Raw genomic sequence first — 17992 nt, forward strand, 5'->3', positions numbered from 1 at the left:
CCGAGGTCCTACATTAATGTGCAGTGTTTGCAGTGCTGTGTGTCCTCTTGGCAGTGGGATATGTTCAACTTAAAAACCTCCTGGTGCCTTCCACAGCCAACAATGTGTTGGCCCAGCTGTGTGGGGATAACCTGGGAGAGCTTTCAGGGGCTTGATCATTTCAAGGAAGTTTCTCTTTGAAGATCTTATTCTGCACAGGGGGAGACCCAAAACATTGCAGCCTTCTGTAAATATTTGGAAAAGCAGGAGGCCCTGTTGTTTATTTCTCTCTCCTGTGTTGTATAACCTGGATGAGCCCTGGGCCCTCTGTGCTGTTGAGAGGTGACACAGAACTGCCACCGTGTCTGTCCAGACAGAGATGGAAGTTCAGGAGAGGCTGGGGAGAAAAGGCCAAAATCAGACACTGAATCTGATCCCTTGAAGCTTGCTTATTTTATGCACAAATGGGCAAATTTGACAGAAATCACAGCAAATAAGGCTGGAATGGGTGTCAGGAGGTGTGTGGTAGCTGTCTGCCCCAGGAGAGGGGAGGAGAGGCAGCCCAGTGTCCCTGAACCTCTCTGGCAGGGAGAGCTCCCCTCTGCACCAGCAGTCCCAGGGTGTGACTGTCCATGGCAGGATGGCACTATTTGCAGTGCCTAACTCAAATATCTTCTGCTGCAAATGAAGACATTCTTTCTCAGCCTCTAGTGACTGTGTAGAGATTTTATTACTGGCTTACAGTGCCCTTTTCCATGGCCCTGGGCTTGCCATGGCAGCGTGGCTGATGCCAGCCCTGGGCAGAGTGACCTGGCCTGAGATGGTGCCTCCAGCCCTGAAGAAGTAAAAAGGGCACTTAAACCTTTATATATTCATACTGCTCACCAAGTAAATGCTGTACATTCCTGGAGTTACTAATTTACCTGTAAGCTATTTTTATTAACCTTTAAAACAAACAGTTCTCCCCACATCCCCTCCAACACCCACACCCACCCCTCCTTCTGGTTATTTCTGGTTTCTTACAGAGGGTTTTGTAACATGTCTCTCCTGCAGTGAAACCCACAGTGCTTAAACAAAGAGCTTAAAATGAAGATTTGACTCCAAATATTTCATGAACCATAAGTTTAATAATTACAGGAGGGTTTAGGTGCTAAGCCAGCTCTGAGTTTGGTCTCGGGTCACAGTGGTGTGTTTGCTGGTTCTGCTTGGGGTATATTTTAATGATGAAGTAAGAAGCTAAAGTGGGGGGCTGTTACCCCCATAGAGGTGCTTTCCCTCAGTGCCGAGCAGTGTTTGGGGCTGAGGAGAACACGGGGAAAGTAATTTCTTGTAGCTGCCTTTCACATAATGCCACCGTTCCTGTTTTCCAGCCAGGTGTGTGAGAAATGCTTTAAACAAGGTTCATTTTTCCGGTCATTAAGAAAATGCAAAGCAGCTTCTTCAGTTGTCATCTCGAGCTCCCTTTCAAAATGCTGAAATCAAGTTGTTTCTTTATGACAGTCCAAAACCAAGAGAAGGCTCAAAGGAATGGGGTGGGAGCCTGAATCTTCTGAGAGGAGATGACACCAAAGGATTTTACTGCTTGAGATTCAAAGTGCAGCTTTCTGCAGAGAAATTGCCCCAGACATTTGGAGGCTTGGCTGGAAGTTGGGGAGGCAGTGAACTGCTGCTTTGGGCTGGCTGAGTTTCACACAGGTTACATGACAACCGAGGAGATGTCACTGAGCCAGCACCTCACCCTGTCCATGGCTGGAATCTCAATCTGTTCTTTTGGAATGGTTTAAGACACATCTCAGGAAATGTTGGGTGGAATTGCTGGTGTTAGTTGTTTCTTCCAGTCAGGCTTTGGCAAGGGCAGAACCTTGCTGAGGAGACAATGTCCATGGAAGTGCTTGGCTAAGGAGAACTCTGGAATGATTTTGGGAAAGGAAGCTTGTTACAAGGTCCAGGCATCACTGCATGGCAGCTTGGAAATTAATCTGTTTCTCTGAGTTCCATGGTGCTTCTAAAGATGTTTGTGAACTGAGGAACCACCACCTTACGATGCTGTAGCTGACCTGTCCTAACATCTTTCTAAATCTCCTCAGTGTTGAGCATTGTTGTTAATTTTGCCTTTTCAGCCCCCTCTCTTCCTTGCCAATGGGGAAGGAGGTAAGTATTCCTATCTTCATTCTTTACTTTATCAAAATCAGGATTTAATGACTTTTTCCTGGTCCCAGAGCAAATTGCTAGAGGAATTAGAGAGGTAACTTAAGCATCCTGTGCCTCTAACCCCATTAGCAGTTTCCCCAAGGAGGATCAAATCCACGAGTGCACGGATCTGTACTTTGCATATAATTCTCACTCATCTCAATGCAGTTTCTGTTTACTCATCTGCAGACTGGAAATAATGATAATGCCAACCTGTCAGGCATTATCTGAAGCTTACAGTTGTATAAAAATGCTAATTGTTGAAGGTGAAAGTCTTGCTGATGGAATGTTCTTCCAGGCAGCTCCGGGAAACGCGAGCGGAATCCGTGGGGTGGCCACGCTGCCTCATTGACGAGAACATCTCAGAGGGAGCCAGCACATTCTGCACGGCCTGCTGGCCCTGCTGGGCTGTCCTGTGCTGCTGGGTTGTAACTGTGCCTTGTGTTCTGTCCCCCAGAGTCGCCCCCGGAGCGCTGCGGGCAGAGGCGCAGCATGCCCAGCGGCATCTCGGAGAAGAACCCCGCCATGGAGCCCGCGGCCACCGCGCCCTTCCGCGTCACGGTCAGTGTCTGCCCTCTCAGCAGTGCTGGGGGATCCCCAGGAGTGGCCTGGGGGGCTGCCAGAGGGGAAAGGAGCCTGCTCACCCTGGGAGGCAAAGTGCTGGGTGTGACACTGGCTGCTCCTTGTCTGTAGGGAAACGGGGGGCTGTTAGACACTGGGAGCAGCAAGCAGCTGGCAGGTGTGTCCTGGTGGAGCAGTAGGGTTTGAGTGCAGTCTGGAGCTTCACTTGGGACACTTTCCTGGAGAGGTTTCCTTGGTGAGTCCTGGTGCAGTGCATTCCTGGGTGCATTTACCTGTCTGCAGCTGTACAGTGTGTGCTCACACTCCTACAGAGAGAAAAGCTCCTCTGGAGGAACCTGTCATTAACTCACAGGACACCTGCCAAGCAGGGATTGCCCAGAGCCTGGGATCCTGCCCCAGCAGGAGCCTGGAGGAGCCATCCACTTTTTCCATGGCTTCAATCCCTGTGCTTTGAGGTGTCACTGGTTGTTCTGTGCCATGACTAACAGTGGTCTTGGTGCTCCAGTGCTGTGTCCATTGACAGACAGGAAGAGGGACCCCAGGAGTGGGATCTGTCAGTGCTGAGCCCTGCCTGGCACTGCCCGGTGTCAGCACAGTGTGAGGAGTGTGAGCACAGAGTCCCCTCCCCACTCCCTGCTCACATCAGCTGTCTGGGCTGGCTCTCAGCACACACAGATATTTTTATTCAGAGAAGACACAAGTGGGCTTGCAGCAGGTTTGCTCCATGCAGGTTTTCTCTGCAGGCCACACCCTTTTTACAGACTCAGCTGCTGCTTACTAAAGTCAGGTAGGCAGAACCAGAATTTCAAAGCAAAGACAATGGTGCAATCTGACAAAAAAATAATCTGAGCACACCCAGTTCACCTGAGAACATTTGCATTGTTGAATGAGTCACGATTAGCAGTTTGGACAAGTAGTTTATTTTAGTTCTAGAAATTGCTCTTCCAGCCATTAGAACTTACTGATCTCAGTGAATGAATATCCTTGAACCTTAAACACTACTGGTTGGTGAAAACAGCAAAACATGATGGGAAAATCTGGGTTCTTCACAGGACAAAGGATTTGGGAATATTTTTCTTAGTGTCCCTGTAGTCAAAGAAAAGAAAAAGCTGTTTATTCCTTTCCAGTGGCATATATCCTGCTTTTTGGGTTTTTAGAGAAGCTAGTCCAGCTTTGAGCAGCTGGTGGTGGAACAGCTGATGTGGGATGCAGTTCCTTGCTTTAAGCAGCTCTGTTACTCAGTGTGGATTAAATAAGGGCAGCCATCACATGGGTAATACATGACATTTGTCTTCTCTGAGTTCCAACCCAGCCTCATCTCATTTCTCCCCTGCGCCCCCTCCGAGTGTCACTGCATTAATATGAATGGCTTCATTAGGTACAGTTGGTGCTGCTGCCCAGCCTTCAGCAGATGTCTGACTTTAGAAATATATTCTCCCTCACCTTCCTTCATTAACCAGAGGAACATTAGCAGTCAGTCCACTCCAGCCACTGGGAATAGTAATTAGTGCTTTAGTTTTGTGGTAATGGCATTATTACTTTTGAGCCTGCTGTTGTAGGTTTGGAAATTGTAAGCTTTTCATATTTTACAGCTGATTGTTCTTCCCTGACATCTCCATCCTTCTGCTGTTGAGTCTCCAAGGGCCTGGGAAGCTCAGGAGCCTTTGGATTCAGCTATTTTGGCAGTGTTGCATTCCCAGATGCTTTCTTTCGTTTCAGAACATAGAGCAAACTAGGGTGGAAATTTGGGAACTTCCCTTCCCATACAGAAGTCTGTCAGGCAGGTTACAGATAATTGGGCATTGTGGTTTTTGAAAACAAGAGCTCCTGGTAGTTTTTGAATTATAGAATATAAACCTTGAAAATCAAGTCCTGTTCTTACCCCTTCTCCTGAAAGAAAATTTTTGGTGAAGCTTCTTAAACTTGGGAAAATCTCCTCTGGTCCTGGTTATCTCATGCTGTACAAGAATTATTTTCCTTGTAAATCCCTCCCTTCACTTCTGTGCTCTCAGAGCTCTGTATGAGCTGATGCAGAATGAGAACCTCGAGGCTCCAAGCCCAGTGAGGCTGGAGCTGAGCTGAGGTCCCTTGTGCTGAGCCTGCTCTCAGAGCCAGGGGTTCAGATTTCAGTCTCCACTTGCAGTGGGCACCTGGCAGGGCTGCAGACACCAACGTGTCCCTTCTCCATGGCCCTGGTTAAGCCTTGCTTTTAGGAGAATGCAGGGAAGCACTTTGCCTCTCTGCATTGAATCCCAATAGCTCGAGGTGTGGGACGGGTTAAACCTGAAGTTTGAGGGGTATTTTGTCAAACTCAGGGGCCAGAAGCTGGGCAGGTCTGCTGAGTGCCAGTGAAATCCCTGCTGTGCCCACCTTGCAGGGAAGTGCTGCAGGGGAGGATTTGCTGAGGCTCCCTGGGCAGGACTCACTCCCATCCCATCAAGCACTGCCATCTATTGACTCCTTCTGTTAGAGCCTGGTTTACTTCGTTTCCTGGGGAAATATCCCAGGCCAAATAAAGTCCAAATTGACAAAAAACTTGAGGAAGCATCTGTATTCTGTCTTTTACTAGGCAGAATTTAGGATTTCTTTCTCCAGCCCTTTAATCCTCAATTCTAGCATTAATAATTTGCTTTCCAGGAGCACCAAAAACACTTCAGTGCTTCTTCTGGTTGAAGCCACATTGGCCTCAAAAATCCCCCAAAACCACAGCAAAACACAGTTTTTCCTCTCCTTGTAACATGAACTTCTTTTCCTGCAGTTTTCCTGCCTGGCTGGGCTCGGTACACAGCTGAATTTGCAGTGATCCATCATAAGCTACTCTTACAGCATTCCTCCATCTATCCTGGTTTTAATCCTTGATAAATGAAGTATTAAATACTAATGGCAGTAAATGGAAACTCCTGGAGAGATGAAAGTGAAGAGCCCTTCTGCCATTCCTCTTCACTGAACATAATCCTAAATAATGGGATCCCAGTTCAAGCTGAATGTGGACAAGATATTGAAGGATTTTTTTCCCCCCAAGTTTTTGCCTGTGCACAATACACTCTATTTTCCTTTTTTGTAATATATATTATAATGATTTGAGAGATTCTTTGGAGAATTTATGCTCCTGTATTATGTGGAGAGTGGAATGGCACTTCCCTCATCATGATCACCCCTCTTTAATTGAAATGTAATTGTTTACTAAACCATTGCAGCTCAGAGGAAAATTACTGTCATTTTGGTCTGTGGCTGCATACATTAAAGTGCCCCTTTTGCAGGGATTGAATTTAAGGAGAATAGGAACATTATTACAGATGATATATAAACATAAAGCCATTATCATTAAACTGTCAGCTGCAACTGACTTTGGGTAACCAGTGCTAGTGGCAGCAAGAAATATGGAAATTACTTGGAGGATAATGATCTGTCAGTTCAGACACCACTTCTGCAACAGGACATGCCTGGAAGCTTTGGGGTTGTGAGCATTTTAGGGATTGGAAGAAAAATGGGGTCATTTTCAGCCTTTGCAGTTGTTTCCAGTCTCCCTGGTACTGCTTGGCAGAAATCAGGGGGTTCACTGGCCCTCAGAGGGGTTTGTCAGCCACCCCAGCACCCAGACCTGCACCTCCAGCATCCTTTGTGGATGGATCTCCAGGCTCTCCACAAAGGTGGTTTGTTCTCACCACCCTCATTTTCCAGCTGGGAGAACTGAGGGAGGGTAGCTAACTTAAATTTGATCATTCTCCAAAGGCCAAAAATGCATCCTGAGCTGAATTTCTTCATTTCTAATTCCCAGTCCTGGTGTTAACCACTAGCTAAGCCATTCCTAATTACCTCTCTGAAACCCTCCTCAGTTTCAAGAGAATTAAATATTCTCCAAATTGATGCTGTAATGTGAAAATGAGTAAGTGGGTTCCTGAACTCCCAAGTCCTTGTTCCTAGGGCAGAAATGCCTTGACTTTCTTACTGTCTCTGCCAGCACCTCATGTTGTCAAATTTCTAATTGCTTGTTATTTGAATTAGAGCCCTCTGCCTTATTTTTCTAAGTCATCTTATTAACATAAATCTGTGAGTATTTTTGATCTTTAATTTTTGCTTGTCCTTTGTGAGACGTGAGATAAATTCTAGTTCAGGTATGAAGGATAAATTTCATTTTGAAAAAGGGAATATTTTTCCCTATTCAATGCTCCATAGCACAGGGATTGGAAAGTGAACCTGACTGTAAAGATATTTTTAATTCTTTGAGACTGACCTTGTATCTTGAATTTTTTTTTAAGTAAACCTGGAATTTCCAGTTGGGAGTACTGGAAGGCAGCATGGTCAGAGATAGGAGGGACTGTCAGATTTCAGCACAGAGCTGCAGTCCAAACCACTGAGGATTTATGATGTGCATCAAGCAGGAGACAAGAATGACAGGATGAAAGACATGGTGCTATGACCTGCTTCACTGAAAGGGCCTCAGCAAGGCAGGGTATGGATTTTTTCCCTTTTTGAACTGAGTATGTTCCAGGGAGGTCTCTTTGTCAGAGCCTGCAGCTGTCTAAAGGACAGTTTTAGAGAAAAGGAGAGCATAGGGCTCATCAACAGCTTAATTCACACACTGAGGCCATTTCTCTACAGAAATATGAGTGATCCTGGTGTAGGTTCTGTGGGGTTCTGGCCTGCTTTTGATTGCTGTCACACCGGGGTGCTTGGACAGCAGGGCTGCTCTGCTGTGGGGCAGTGAGGAGGGGATGGGACATGACCTGGGGCATCCTGAGGAGGCTTGTGAGGATCCTCACAGTGCCCAGGCAGAGCCCTGGGGTAACCTGCAGCTTCCTCTGAGAGGGAAATGCCACAAATCACCCGATTTCTGTGCCCCAGCACCACTGAAATGTGTTGTGGGCTAGGGCAGGAGCTCACGTTGTTGCTCCCTGTGTGAAGCTTGGGCAGTGGGTAAACAAGGCAATTTGTGCTTCTGGGGAAGATAAAGTCAAATGCTGAGTGGGAAAGGGGAAAACAAATGTTTCAGGAACATGGCTCTGCAGAGGGTCCAGATTGGCACAATTCCATTGATTTTGTTCAGCTACTCCAGATATTTACACTTTGTCAGCCTCTGAGGACACTGGACTGATCCCTGTGGGCTGTGTGAAACCCATGACTCCAGGCAGGGCTCAGGGTCCCAGGGTGAACAGCAGAAAATCCTTGCAGTGGGACAGATACTCTTTGCCAGGAGCAAGGGAAGGAGTGAGGGTGACAAAGCAGCTCCAAAACTCCCTGTCCCCAGAAAGCCTGAGCAAGTTTTTGTGGGATAAACCTGTGTTGTTCTCCTGATTTCATGCCTCTCCTCAGATCCCTGCATTCCTTCACTCCTGGGGAAGCCAGATGAGAAATACCAACAGCTCCTATGTGTTTTCATGGAGAGAGCCCATGGGAGGAATATTTAACATTTAGGCAGTAAGTAGGGCTAATAGGAAATGCTAATTCACATTTCATTCTTTTGATCAGTGTATATTGAATGATAATTACAGTGATAGTACTTGGCACTTCTGTAGCACCTTTCATCTGGAGCTGTTAAAGTGTTCTGCCAATCTGAATGAATTCAGGCTTGCAGGCACTGGGGGGTTGCAATTTACCATAATGCCTCAAAATAAATGGGAAACTAAGGCCTGGGAGGATGATACCACTTTCCCCATCATTTAAAATCTGTATGAAACAGTTGGGGCTGTGTAGTACTGCTGCTGGTCATCTCATAAGAAACAAAACCACTGCAAGGCATCACTATGAATGGGGAAAGTGGTTTAAACCAGCCAGGTGACTGGCCTTTACTCTCCAAAACATGTTTGTTTGGCATTTTTTGTGGTAATTTAACAATTCAACATGCACTCAGGTGCTCTGGTGTATTTTTGTTTGAATTCCCCCCCACAGAGAAACAATCTCAGATTCTCCCTGGATCTTTCAGCAGCATACTTGGATCCATATCCATTCTTTAGAGGCTTCCATCTCCAAAGGGTGATTTGAACAGAAATGTTCCTTTCAAAGCTACTACAGAAAACATTTGATATTGTTTCAGGCTCTTCCCAGGAAGCCCAAGTGCAAACAGCCTGGACTAATTGATAGGCTGTAGGGAGGCAAATGGACCTGACTGGTTTCATTTCTGTGCAGTGAATGAGAGGCAGAAGGTAAACAAACAAAAGCTTCAATTTGTTTAAACCTCTGGGCACTGAAAGCTCTCACATTGCTGGTAGCACAGAGAAAAGAGGGCCATTAGAATATCCAACATGACAGTGTCCCTTTAATTTGTTTCTGGGTCACAGATAGAGAATTGTCCTGCAGATATGAAAGGTAGGATAATAAACACATTCCATTCTCCCTCTTTCAATAGCACTGACATTGTGCTTTCAGAAAACAAGTCAAAGAGTGGAAGGCATTATCTGAATCTCCTGGAGACTGGAACGAGTGCCCATTGCATCAGGACCTTCATCTCTGAACTTCTTCTGTTGGGGATTTGTGCTGCTTTAGCTCCGAGATATTCAGGATTTGCTTAAACAGTGAATTCATTGCACTGGAATTCATAGAAATCTGTGTCATTGCCACAGTCACCCTGAACAGTTTTCAATACATTTCTACCAAGTTTTGTTTCTGAGACAGATTTTTTCTCCAGTTTAGACTAGACACTTCCCTTTAATTGCCAGAACATATTTGGAGCCTCAATTCCTTGTTCTTTCAGTGCAGATGGTTCACATGGCACCTGTGGACTTTGGTACTAATGAGGGTGCTGTGCCAGGAGATGATGGGAGAGATGCCCCATCCCAGCTGGCAGTGATCCTGTCTGTTGTCACCCCGTGGAGCTGGCTGGGCTTTAACAGACGCGGAGGAGCTCATGGCCCTTGCCTGCATGGTTTGGAAGTTGTTTTGGAGGCTTTTTTCCCCCTCCAAACCGCAGCCTCGTGTGAGGCAGTTTCTCCAGGTGGTGACACTGTTGTTCCAAAGCTGTGCTCAGCACAGCAGGTCTGCTTCATGCTCTCCTGGTGCCTGCAGGGCCCCAGGACACTGCCGCTGCAGAACTTTGATCCGTGGCTCTGGGTGGAGCACACATGGGAAGACGACAATGATGTCTAGATACTTTTTTCAAACTTTAGTTGCCATGGAAACAAGATTCCCTTTCTCCTCCGTGCTGTCACTTTTCCTCAGCGCTGCACTGTGATAAGCAATAGGCTGTGTTTGTCCTCCCCACTCTCTTTTTCCCAGTGATATTCATGGCTCAGGCATCAAGGATAATTTGAGAGAGTGGGGAAGCTCTGCTGCCTCTCCTGAGGTGTTCAGGTGTTCCAGGCCTGGCACTCTGCCAGAAACTTTCTTGTCTTTATCTTCCTCCATAATTACAGTGGATCATATCTTCCCTGCAACATTTTTCAAAGCACCAAGGAAATTAGCTCCAGAACTAATCATGTCTTTATTTCCTGAACGGCTCCGTGCAGCTCCCTACACGGCTCTGCAGAATGGGGTTCACCCTGAGCAGTGTAACCTGGCCCTGGCCCTGGCCCTGCCCTTGTCCCTCCCTTCATTCCTGCCTCTCCCAAGGTCATCTCCATGGCATTCCCATGATGGCACAGCCTGGCCTGACTGAGAACACAAATTTACTTTACATTTCCCAAGGAGTCCCATGGAAAAGGGGAGGAGTGATGGGTACAGGTTGCTCCTGGCCAGAGAACATTCAGAGACAAAAATAAAAAATTTTTTGCTCTTCTTAGGAGGTGGAGGAGACCTTCATATCCCTTCCTGAGAAACAAGGGAGTGTCCCAGCTGGTGTGGCACTGGCTGGGACTGAGGGACAGGCTGGCCCTGCCCTTGGGGCCTCCAGAATAAAACCTTCCTTGATAATTAGCAACCAAGTCAAAAATAGTTAAGGAAGAAGTGAATGACACTTAAATCTGCCTGATAGAATTGAAATCTCCTGCGGGGTGGCAAAATTCTGCTTTAAAGATAGTAAATCCACTGCTAATAATTAGGCAAGAACTAGTGACTGCTAAGACCCAGAAATAGGATCTGTCACTTGCAATGTCTGTCTTATTATTTAGAGGGATAAGCCAGCAGTGAACTTAATTTTTGCCTCCAGTTCCTGAAGGATATTCTTTTTGGTTTATATCTTTCAATGTGAGTGTTTTAAGAGAATTGTCAGTTGTGCTGCTTCACATCACCTTCCTCAGCACTTCAGCCCAAAATCAGACACAAAGTACGAGCTGAGGAGGGAAAGGAAAGGAGTAAAGGTGGAGAAAAAGAGCAGGGAGTAGTCTTGCCTTGGTTTTCATTTCTCTCTGAGCTTTCTTAATCAAAAAGCTCTCTGATCTGTGTGTTCTGAAGGATGGAGAAAGCATGAAAGCCAGGCTGGTACTCCTGGAAATATCATATGTGTGTTATATTTATCCTTCCATTGTAATTTTTCTCCCTTTTTCCAAAGCTGTAAGTAGGAGGTGAATCAAACTGAAATAGTCATTTTCATAAATTCTGAGATGAGGATAAATGAACTTCATCTTCAGTATTTGCACAATGTCTGGGAAGTGAGTTTCTAGGGAGGTAGATGGGGGAAATGCAGGGCTGATGTATCATCTGAATTCCAGTTGGTATTCCCCACACCTTCACAAAAGTGAGCATTTTTGTTTGATTGCAGCTGTAATTATTGCTGAATACAAATGTTCCAATTTAAGCTGCAGAAATGTGGGGAAAGTCTTTGAAGCCAAGAGCATCTGCCTGGAACATGAGCTTCATATTTGAATGAGTAACTTTTACCGCAAAATTACACAATGAATCCCTACATTCAAAAGATAATAATATTTTTTTTTACTCTAAACACATCATCTACCAACTGCTTTTTAAAATTTATTGGCTTGGCAGCTGGCTTTGTAGAAAATGTGTTACTAAAAGCACACAAGGTTTGTCAGTGGAAGTGAGGCAGCTTGGTGTTGGTGCCTTCCTGCAGACTCAGGGCTGCCCATCAATACTGTGGAAAATGGGGTTCTCCCTTCCAGTGTTTGCTCTGCCCCAGAGCTTTCAGGGGGAAGGGAGCAGGGAGATGCCTGACACAGCAGGACATGCATGTGCTGCTCCAAGACCATACATCAAAGTAGGGAAAGCAGGGATAAAACCCACTCATGAACCAGTTTACTCTGCATCATACCCAAAGGTGGACTTCAAAAGGGAGCAGTAATGTAAAGAGATTCATGGAGATGGTTTCCCCCTCTCCCCTGGTGTTTATTCTCATCCTGGTGAGCTCTGATACCTGTTTTACCAGGACTGGAGGGCTGGCATAGGAACGAGCCCTTGAGCAGTAATCCTGGCTTTGCAGCTTATCTGGGCACAGTCAGTGTACAAATCACTTGGGCAGCTGTGCCTTCACACCCTCCGTGTGCCTGCCAAACCCTGCATTCTGACAGCATCTCCTGCCTGCTCTCCACCTCCACCAGCCTGCCCTCCTCTCTCCCTCCTTGGACAGTAAGCTTGTTGAAGCATGGATCTGCCTGGGGACTGGCTTTTAAAAGGCATATTCTCATTTTTGAGATTGGAAAGAATTAAATTAATCTCCTTTATACGAAAAAGTACGTTTTCCCTGAAATAGAAGGGCACAATGGTTGATGCCAACTATTCCTAGACAATTTTTGTGCCTGGTGTAATTGTACTGAGCCCGGTGACCCAGTGGAGCTGAAGTGCTGTCCCACAGAAACAGCTCCAAAGTGCAGCTCTTGAAAGCTCCTGGGCTCCTCAGCCCTTGGCAAAACCCCAAGGGACCTGGAGCAGGATGTTTCAGAGTTTTGGATACAGCAGATCCTCTGGGCTGTGGTCTCCATTGTGCCTGTTAAACAAGGAAACTGCTCCATCCCCTGAAATCCTCCTGCAGGTGCCATCCTTGCCTGGTGTCCCTGGGTCAGGCTGTCCCCAGCTCTGCTGTCTTTGGGTGGATCACTGGGTTTGCTCTTCAAGGTTACTTGCATTCTCCCTGTGTCTCTGTTTCTGCATCTTTCATCCCTGATTGCTCAATTACCCTTCTCCCACCTTCCCAAGGAATATTTATCTGTCTTGTTGGGATGTGAGATGTTGACAGTGTGATAATTACAGAGCTGGGAACAAATAATCCAGAGTAGCGTGGGTTTGTTTTAATAGGAGAACAAAAGAATCCAAATTGAAGAACCAAGTGATCCCTGAATAACAACTGTCGAAGTGTGGTTGTCATCTGGGTTCTCCCTGACACTTGAATTCCTTCATCCTTTATGAATGTCCCACCTGTTCCCTGTCCATGTTCCATGGAAGCCATCAGTGCTAATGGGAGAACCCAGACCCAGACTTCCCAAGGTTTCTGTTACTTTACCAAAGGCTGGGAAGGGAATCTTCCCAGAACAGAAGAGAGTGAAATTCTGCAAAGAAGCAGTTAGCTGAAAATATCAGGGAGAATGTCCAGAACTGAGAGCTGCCAGTCCATGGAATTCTATCTCCAGGGCAGTGGGAGAAGACTCTGTGACCAAGGCAGTTTCAACAAGATAGGTAAAATCTGTATGAAAATGGAGCTCAAGCAGCAATCCTGTATTGGCCAGAGGAGGGAAAGGGATGAGATTTTGTGTGTTAATGTGTTCTGTTCCTGCTGCTTCTCTGTGATTTGCTGATACTCACATGTGTGAGATTTGCCACATTCATAATTAACCCCCAGTGCCTCTCATTTGATGTAATTCCAGCTTTCCTGACCTGGCCAGACCCACACTGTCCCCTGGGTGACCTGGGGGACATCAGTGCATCTTGATCTGATTTTTCAGCTGGGCTGAGCTGGCTGTTTGCAATGACACTGCAGATCTGATTCATCTCTGGCCATGGCAGGGCAGTGTTGCTAAGCAGCGCTCACAACACGAGCTGCTTCTCACATTCTGGGCTGCTCCATGGCCTGGCTCCCACACAGCCCCTCTCATGATCCTGAGTGCTGGATCCCCATGTTTGTCCTCTGACAGGAGCGTGGGTTTGACCACAGAGTGTGGAGCAGCAGGACTGGAGTTTTTATTGCCAGTTTCCTCTGGCCATGCAATGGGTTTGCAGCTATTTTGTCATTCCTTTGGGGTTTAGCCTAATTCTGTCTCAGAGGGGCTTTCCTTACCCCTTTAGAATAAGGTTTTAGGGTGACATCAGTCAGAGCAAGTGGTGGTTCCTTGCTCCTAGTGAAACATCAGGGGAGGTTTAGATGAGATATTGGGAAATTTTTTTTCATGGAAAGGATTGTCCAGTGCTGGAGCAGCTGCCCAGGGGAGTGGTGCCGTCACCATCCCTGGCAGTGGATGTGGCACCCGTGGCTCAGGTGTGACCAGGGTGGTGCTCCTGGGTTGATAGCTGGACTTCATGATGTTAAAAGTCTTTTCCAGCCTTAACAACTCCATGATTCTCTGATCTGCTTCTGCCCTTAGGGCTCACGGGGTGACTGGGAACAGTCCTGAGATTCATCAAATTAAATGGAGAAAGAGACTGAGGAACTGTGCACCCACATAAACAGTCATGGGTTCAGAAGGAGAACACACCTTAATGTGTGGGTGCACTTCTAGGTCCAGAGAGGAAAAACTCTCTTGGTTTTCCTTTGAAGTTCACATCTCTCCTGCTCCACAGACTTTGGGAGACTGTTGCTCTCCCTTTCCCTTTCCCTGGGATTGCACTGGGCAAATCTTCAGAGCAACCTGGTGTTTGCCATGTAAACAAGGTGTGGAGGTGTTGGTTGCTAAACTTGCAAAAGTGTCATTTCTGTAGGTTTCTCATAAGTTTGGGGGTATCTTCAGCCCCAAGGTTGACATTCTCTTGCCTCCCATGTGCCCAAGTTCAAGGCAGCCCCCATGCAGGCCTCGTGTATCCTGGAAATGCACTTTTTGGGGAAGGGAATTCCACAGGGGCCGTGTGCTCAGTCACCTGCACAGAGCCCTCCATCACACCTGACAGGAGCAGAGCTGCAGGATGGCAAAGCAACTTACAATGCCAAAGTTCAAATCAAAAAGAGCTGGCAGAAATAAATGATATATGAAGGGTTTGAGGGGCTACAGACACTTCCAGCCCTGTGCCTCTAACACTGAACAAATGAAAAATATTTGATCCATAAAGGTCAGTGCTGTACAGAAATTCTCTTCCTGCCCTGCTTCAGTGCCAGGGACCACTCAGGGGATTATTTCTATTCTTGGGCTTCCCACAGACACAAATGGTGCCTAAACTCACCCTCAGGGCTGTTTTGGGTCTGCATTCCTGGGGTAGCTCAGTGCAGTCCTGTTCTACAGAGAAGGGTAAAAATGTGCACAAAGATGTCTTTACCTCGTAAAAAATGGTATCAGATGTTCCCAAAAAAACGATTCTCTTTTATTTTGAAAGCTGAGACTAACACTGGTAATTGTAGAAATGGGTAAACTCACTTGTTTGGAACATTTATGGCTATAAAAGGATGCTTAGTGTTGGCACAGCTCTACTTGTTTCACAAATACAAATATTAATTATCCATTCAGTGGAGCCTCAATAAGAGGGTATTTCCATGTGCTGTGCAGGAAGAGAAAAACACCCAAACTAATTCCAGAATTAAATTAAGTTTCATATAAAAAATAAAAATTGTAAAGCTCAGAATAAGGATGGGTCTGGTAGTAAAGATTTACTCCCAGTTTTATACATTATCCCTGACATAGCAGGGCACAAGGAGACCTGGGATGAAAGGCTGCACTGCACACTTGTACTCACAGCAAACACTTATTTATAGCAGTTTCCTTATGATGAGTAGTGAAAAAAATCCTGATGTCCTCTCATGTTCCCCAGAGTTGAGATTTGCTTGAACTAAAACAAAAAGATGTGGAAAAACTAGAAAAATAACCCCATCTGTTCAGTAGTTCCTGTGATCTGCCTTTGTAGGGGTTGTTCTCTGTGGGTTTGGGGTAAGAGAAGCCAGGTCTGTGTCTGTGCTCCTGTCTGAGCATCCCAGTGCCCCCCAGTGCCCTCCCAGTGCCCTCCCAGTCCCCCCCAGTGCCCCCCAGCGCCCCAGGCCAGACCCTCACTCTGCCCCAGCCTCTCCCTGTTTTCCTGGCTTAGACAACACAGGGAGCTGCCAGGACTCTTCCAAAGAAAGCTGCTCGTGAGGCATCCAGCCTGATTTATTGATGTATCATTTTTAAAATTTCATCTCTATTGTGTTTCCATGGTGCTGAATTTTTACCTTTATAACTTTATCCTATGGGTTCTCTGCGAGTGAACATTATTGGTGTGGGAGTCAGCTCCAGACACAAGACTTGCATCATTACTTTATGTTTAATAAAACAAGAGCTCCAGATTTTGCTGTCATTAACACTCTGCTCAGTTTTGTCCCCCTCCCTTTTTCTCTCTCCTTTCTAGTTTTTGTCGTGTTGCCCCAGGGCGTGTGGAATTCTACAGTTCCTGCATCTCAAAGGCATATGGTGCTGATGGGTTTGCACATATGCTTTAAAAGTATTATAATACCAAAAATATTCAAACATTATAATAGAATATAGGATTATTTCCAGGTTCTAGAGTAATTGAAAATACCAAATTTGATAAGGAAGAAAAATTTAAATGAGAGTTCCACCTTCCTGAATCTGCAGTGAGATGATGGCATTGGGTTTTGGGTTTGTCAGATATGTAAGAAAAGAGCCCAAATCACAGCAGATTTAATTGTGCTGTTTTGAAATGTGCCATCCTGTTTTAGCTGAAGTTGCTGTGGTGGTGATTAAGCCATTCCTCAAAAGGATTTGTTTTGTTTTCTTCTGCCTTCGTTCTTTGTGTCTTGTTATGACTTCAGTCAGCTCTTGTGATTAGAGCGATTGTACTCCAGCCTTGGAGATGTCAGAGGCAAAACAGCAGAAGCAAAGCAAGAAAAGCAACGCCCTTGCCCTTGAAAAGTGAAATCAGTGCTCGCTGGGAGCTCTGGGTGTTCCCAGAGAAGCTGTGGCTGCCCTGGATCCCTGGGAATGTCCCAGGCCTGGCTTGGGGCACCCCCAGGACGGGGCTTGGAGCCCCTGGGGTAGTGGGAGGTGTCCCTGCCATGGCAGGGGTGGCACTGGGTGCTGTGGAAGGTCCTCCCAGCCCAAACCACTCTGTGATTCCATGGTTCACACCTTTTTCTTGCCAGGCTCGATGGGTTCTGTGCCACATTGCTCTGTGGGCTTTCAGGGATTGCATGGGGCCGTACTCTTGACCACAATGATTGTCTCTAAAGAGCCTAAAAGATCTCCTCTTGCTCAGACCTTAGGCTGTGCAGGGATGAATTTATATAGATGGTACCTGTGCTTCCATTGTAATAGATATTTCAAGGTTTATTCTAGCTGAAGGGATTCTTGGGCTCTGCAGATCTCTATTTTTTGTCATTTCATAGAGACTATTAACTTCTGAATGAAACCTTTCTCAGTTACTAGTTTCATCTTTGCTACGATATTTTTACTGGTGTTGAATGCTGCCCACACACAGGAAGACACAATTCTGCCCTAGACAGCTCTCAGTGTAAACTTTAAAGTGAATAAAGAACATGCATGCAAAGGGCAGCGCTTTAATTGCTGGAAGTGCCAAGAATGCAGCTCAGCTAGAGGAGCAGGCAATGCTCAGAGGGTGGGATTAGCCTTGTTTGTCTGGAGATCAGAATCAAATGTTGTTTAAAGTCATAAATGAAGAAGAAATGGATCATGTCCTTATGATCTCACTAGGAAAGCTCGGCGGTCACACCCCAGGTCAGAATCTCTTTCTTGTATTTTCACAGACAAACTTCTGTCTTTTTTTCTTACCCCACCTAAAAATTACAGAAGATATTAATTCACACATTAGGCTTTCTGATCTCTGGTGTGCACTGTGGAGGTGCAAAGTATCACTATAGCAGCATAATTTATCAGCATTAAAATCTCTGACATCTCATTCTCCCAAGGAAGCTGGCAATGAAAATGGAAAATGGCTCTGTGTGATCTCCTTCTGGAGGCAACAAATGTAAAAACAATGGCAAACAGAAGAAAAGTAATGTCCTGCTACAACCCTAAATTCTAATCTCCAAATCCTGCATGAATCATGGAACAATTGTGGAAATGTGGAATGCACAATTAAGGAAGAAAAATCGTCACCATTGATTGTAGAAGGCATTTGGGTTTTTCCTTATCAATGGCCTCTCCAGAGCTCAGAGCTATTCCTGGGTTGAAGAAGGGTTGATAAAATGAGGACATTTGTGGGTGGGCTGGCAGTGGTTAAGGAACTGCAATCTCTCATTGCTGGGCCAGAACCTTCTCACCAGAAGAGT

The 17992-nt window shown here is 46.0% G+C and overlaps 1 protein-coding gene across 7 annotated transcripts in view; it reads left to right on the forward strand.

The window, feature by feature from the left end:
* LOC120512343 (DAB2 interacting protein) overlaps nt 1-17992 on the forward strand; it is a 156917-nt gene that overhangs the window by 45119 nt on the left and 93806 nt on the right. For all 7 annotated transcript variants that reach the window (XM_039730509.1, XM_039730511.1, XM_039730513.1 and 4 more), the window contains exon 2: nt 2627-2730. In XM_039730509.1, coding sequence (XP_039586443.1) covers nt 2627-2730 — 104 coding nt within the window. The remainder of the gene's footprint in view (nt 1-2626; nt 2731-17992) is intronic.

The sequence above is a fragment of the Passer montanus genome, unplaced genomic scaffold (genome assembly GCF_014805655.1).
Source record: "Passer montanus isolate IOZ18808 unplaced genomic scaffold, ASM1480565v1 scaffold73, whole genome shotgun sequence".
Classification (NCBI taxonomy): Eukaryota; Metazoa; Chordata; class Aves; order Passeriformes; family Passeridae; genus Passer; species Passer montanus.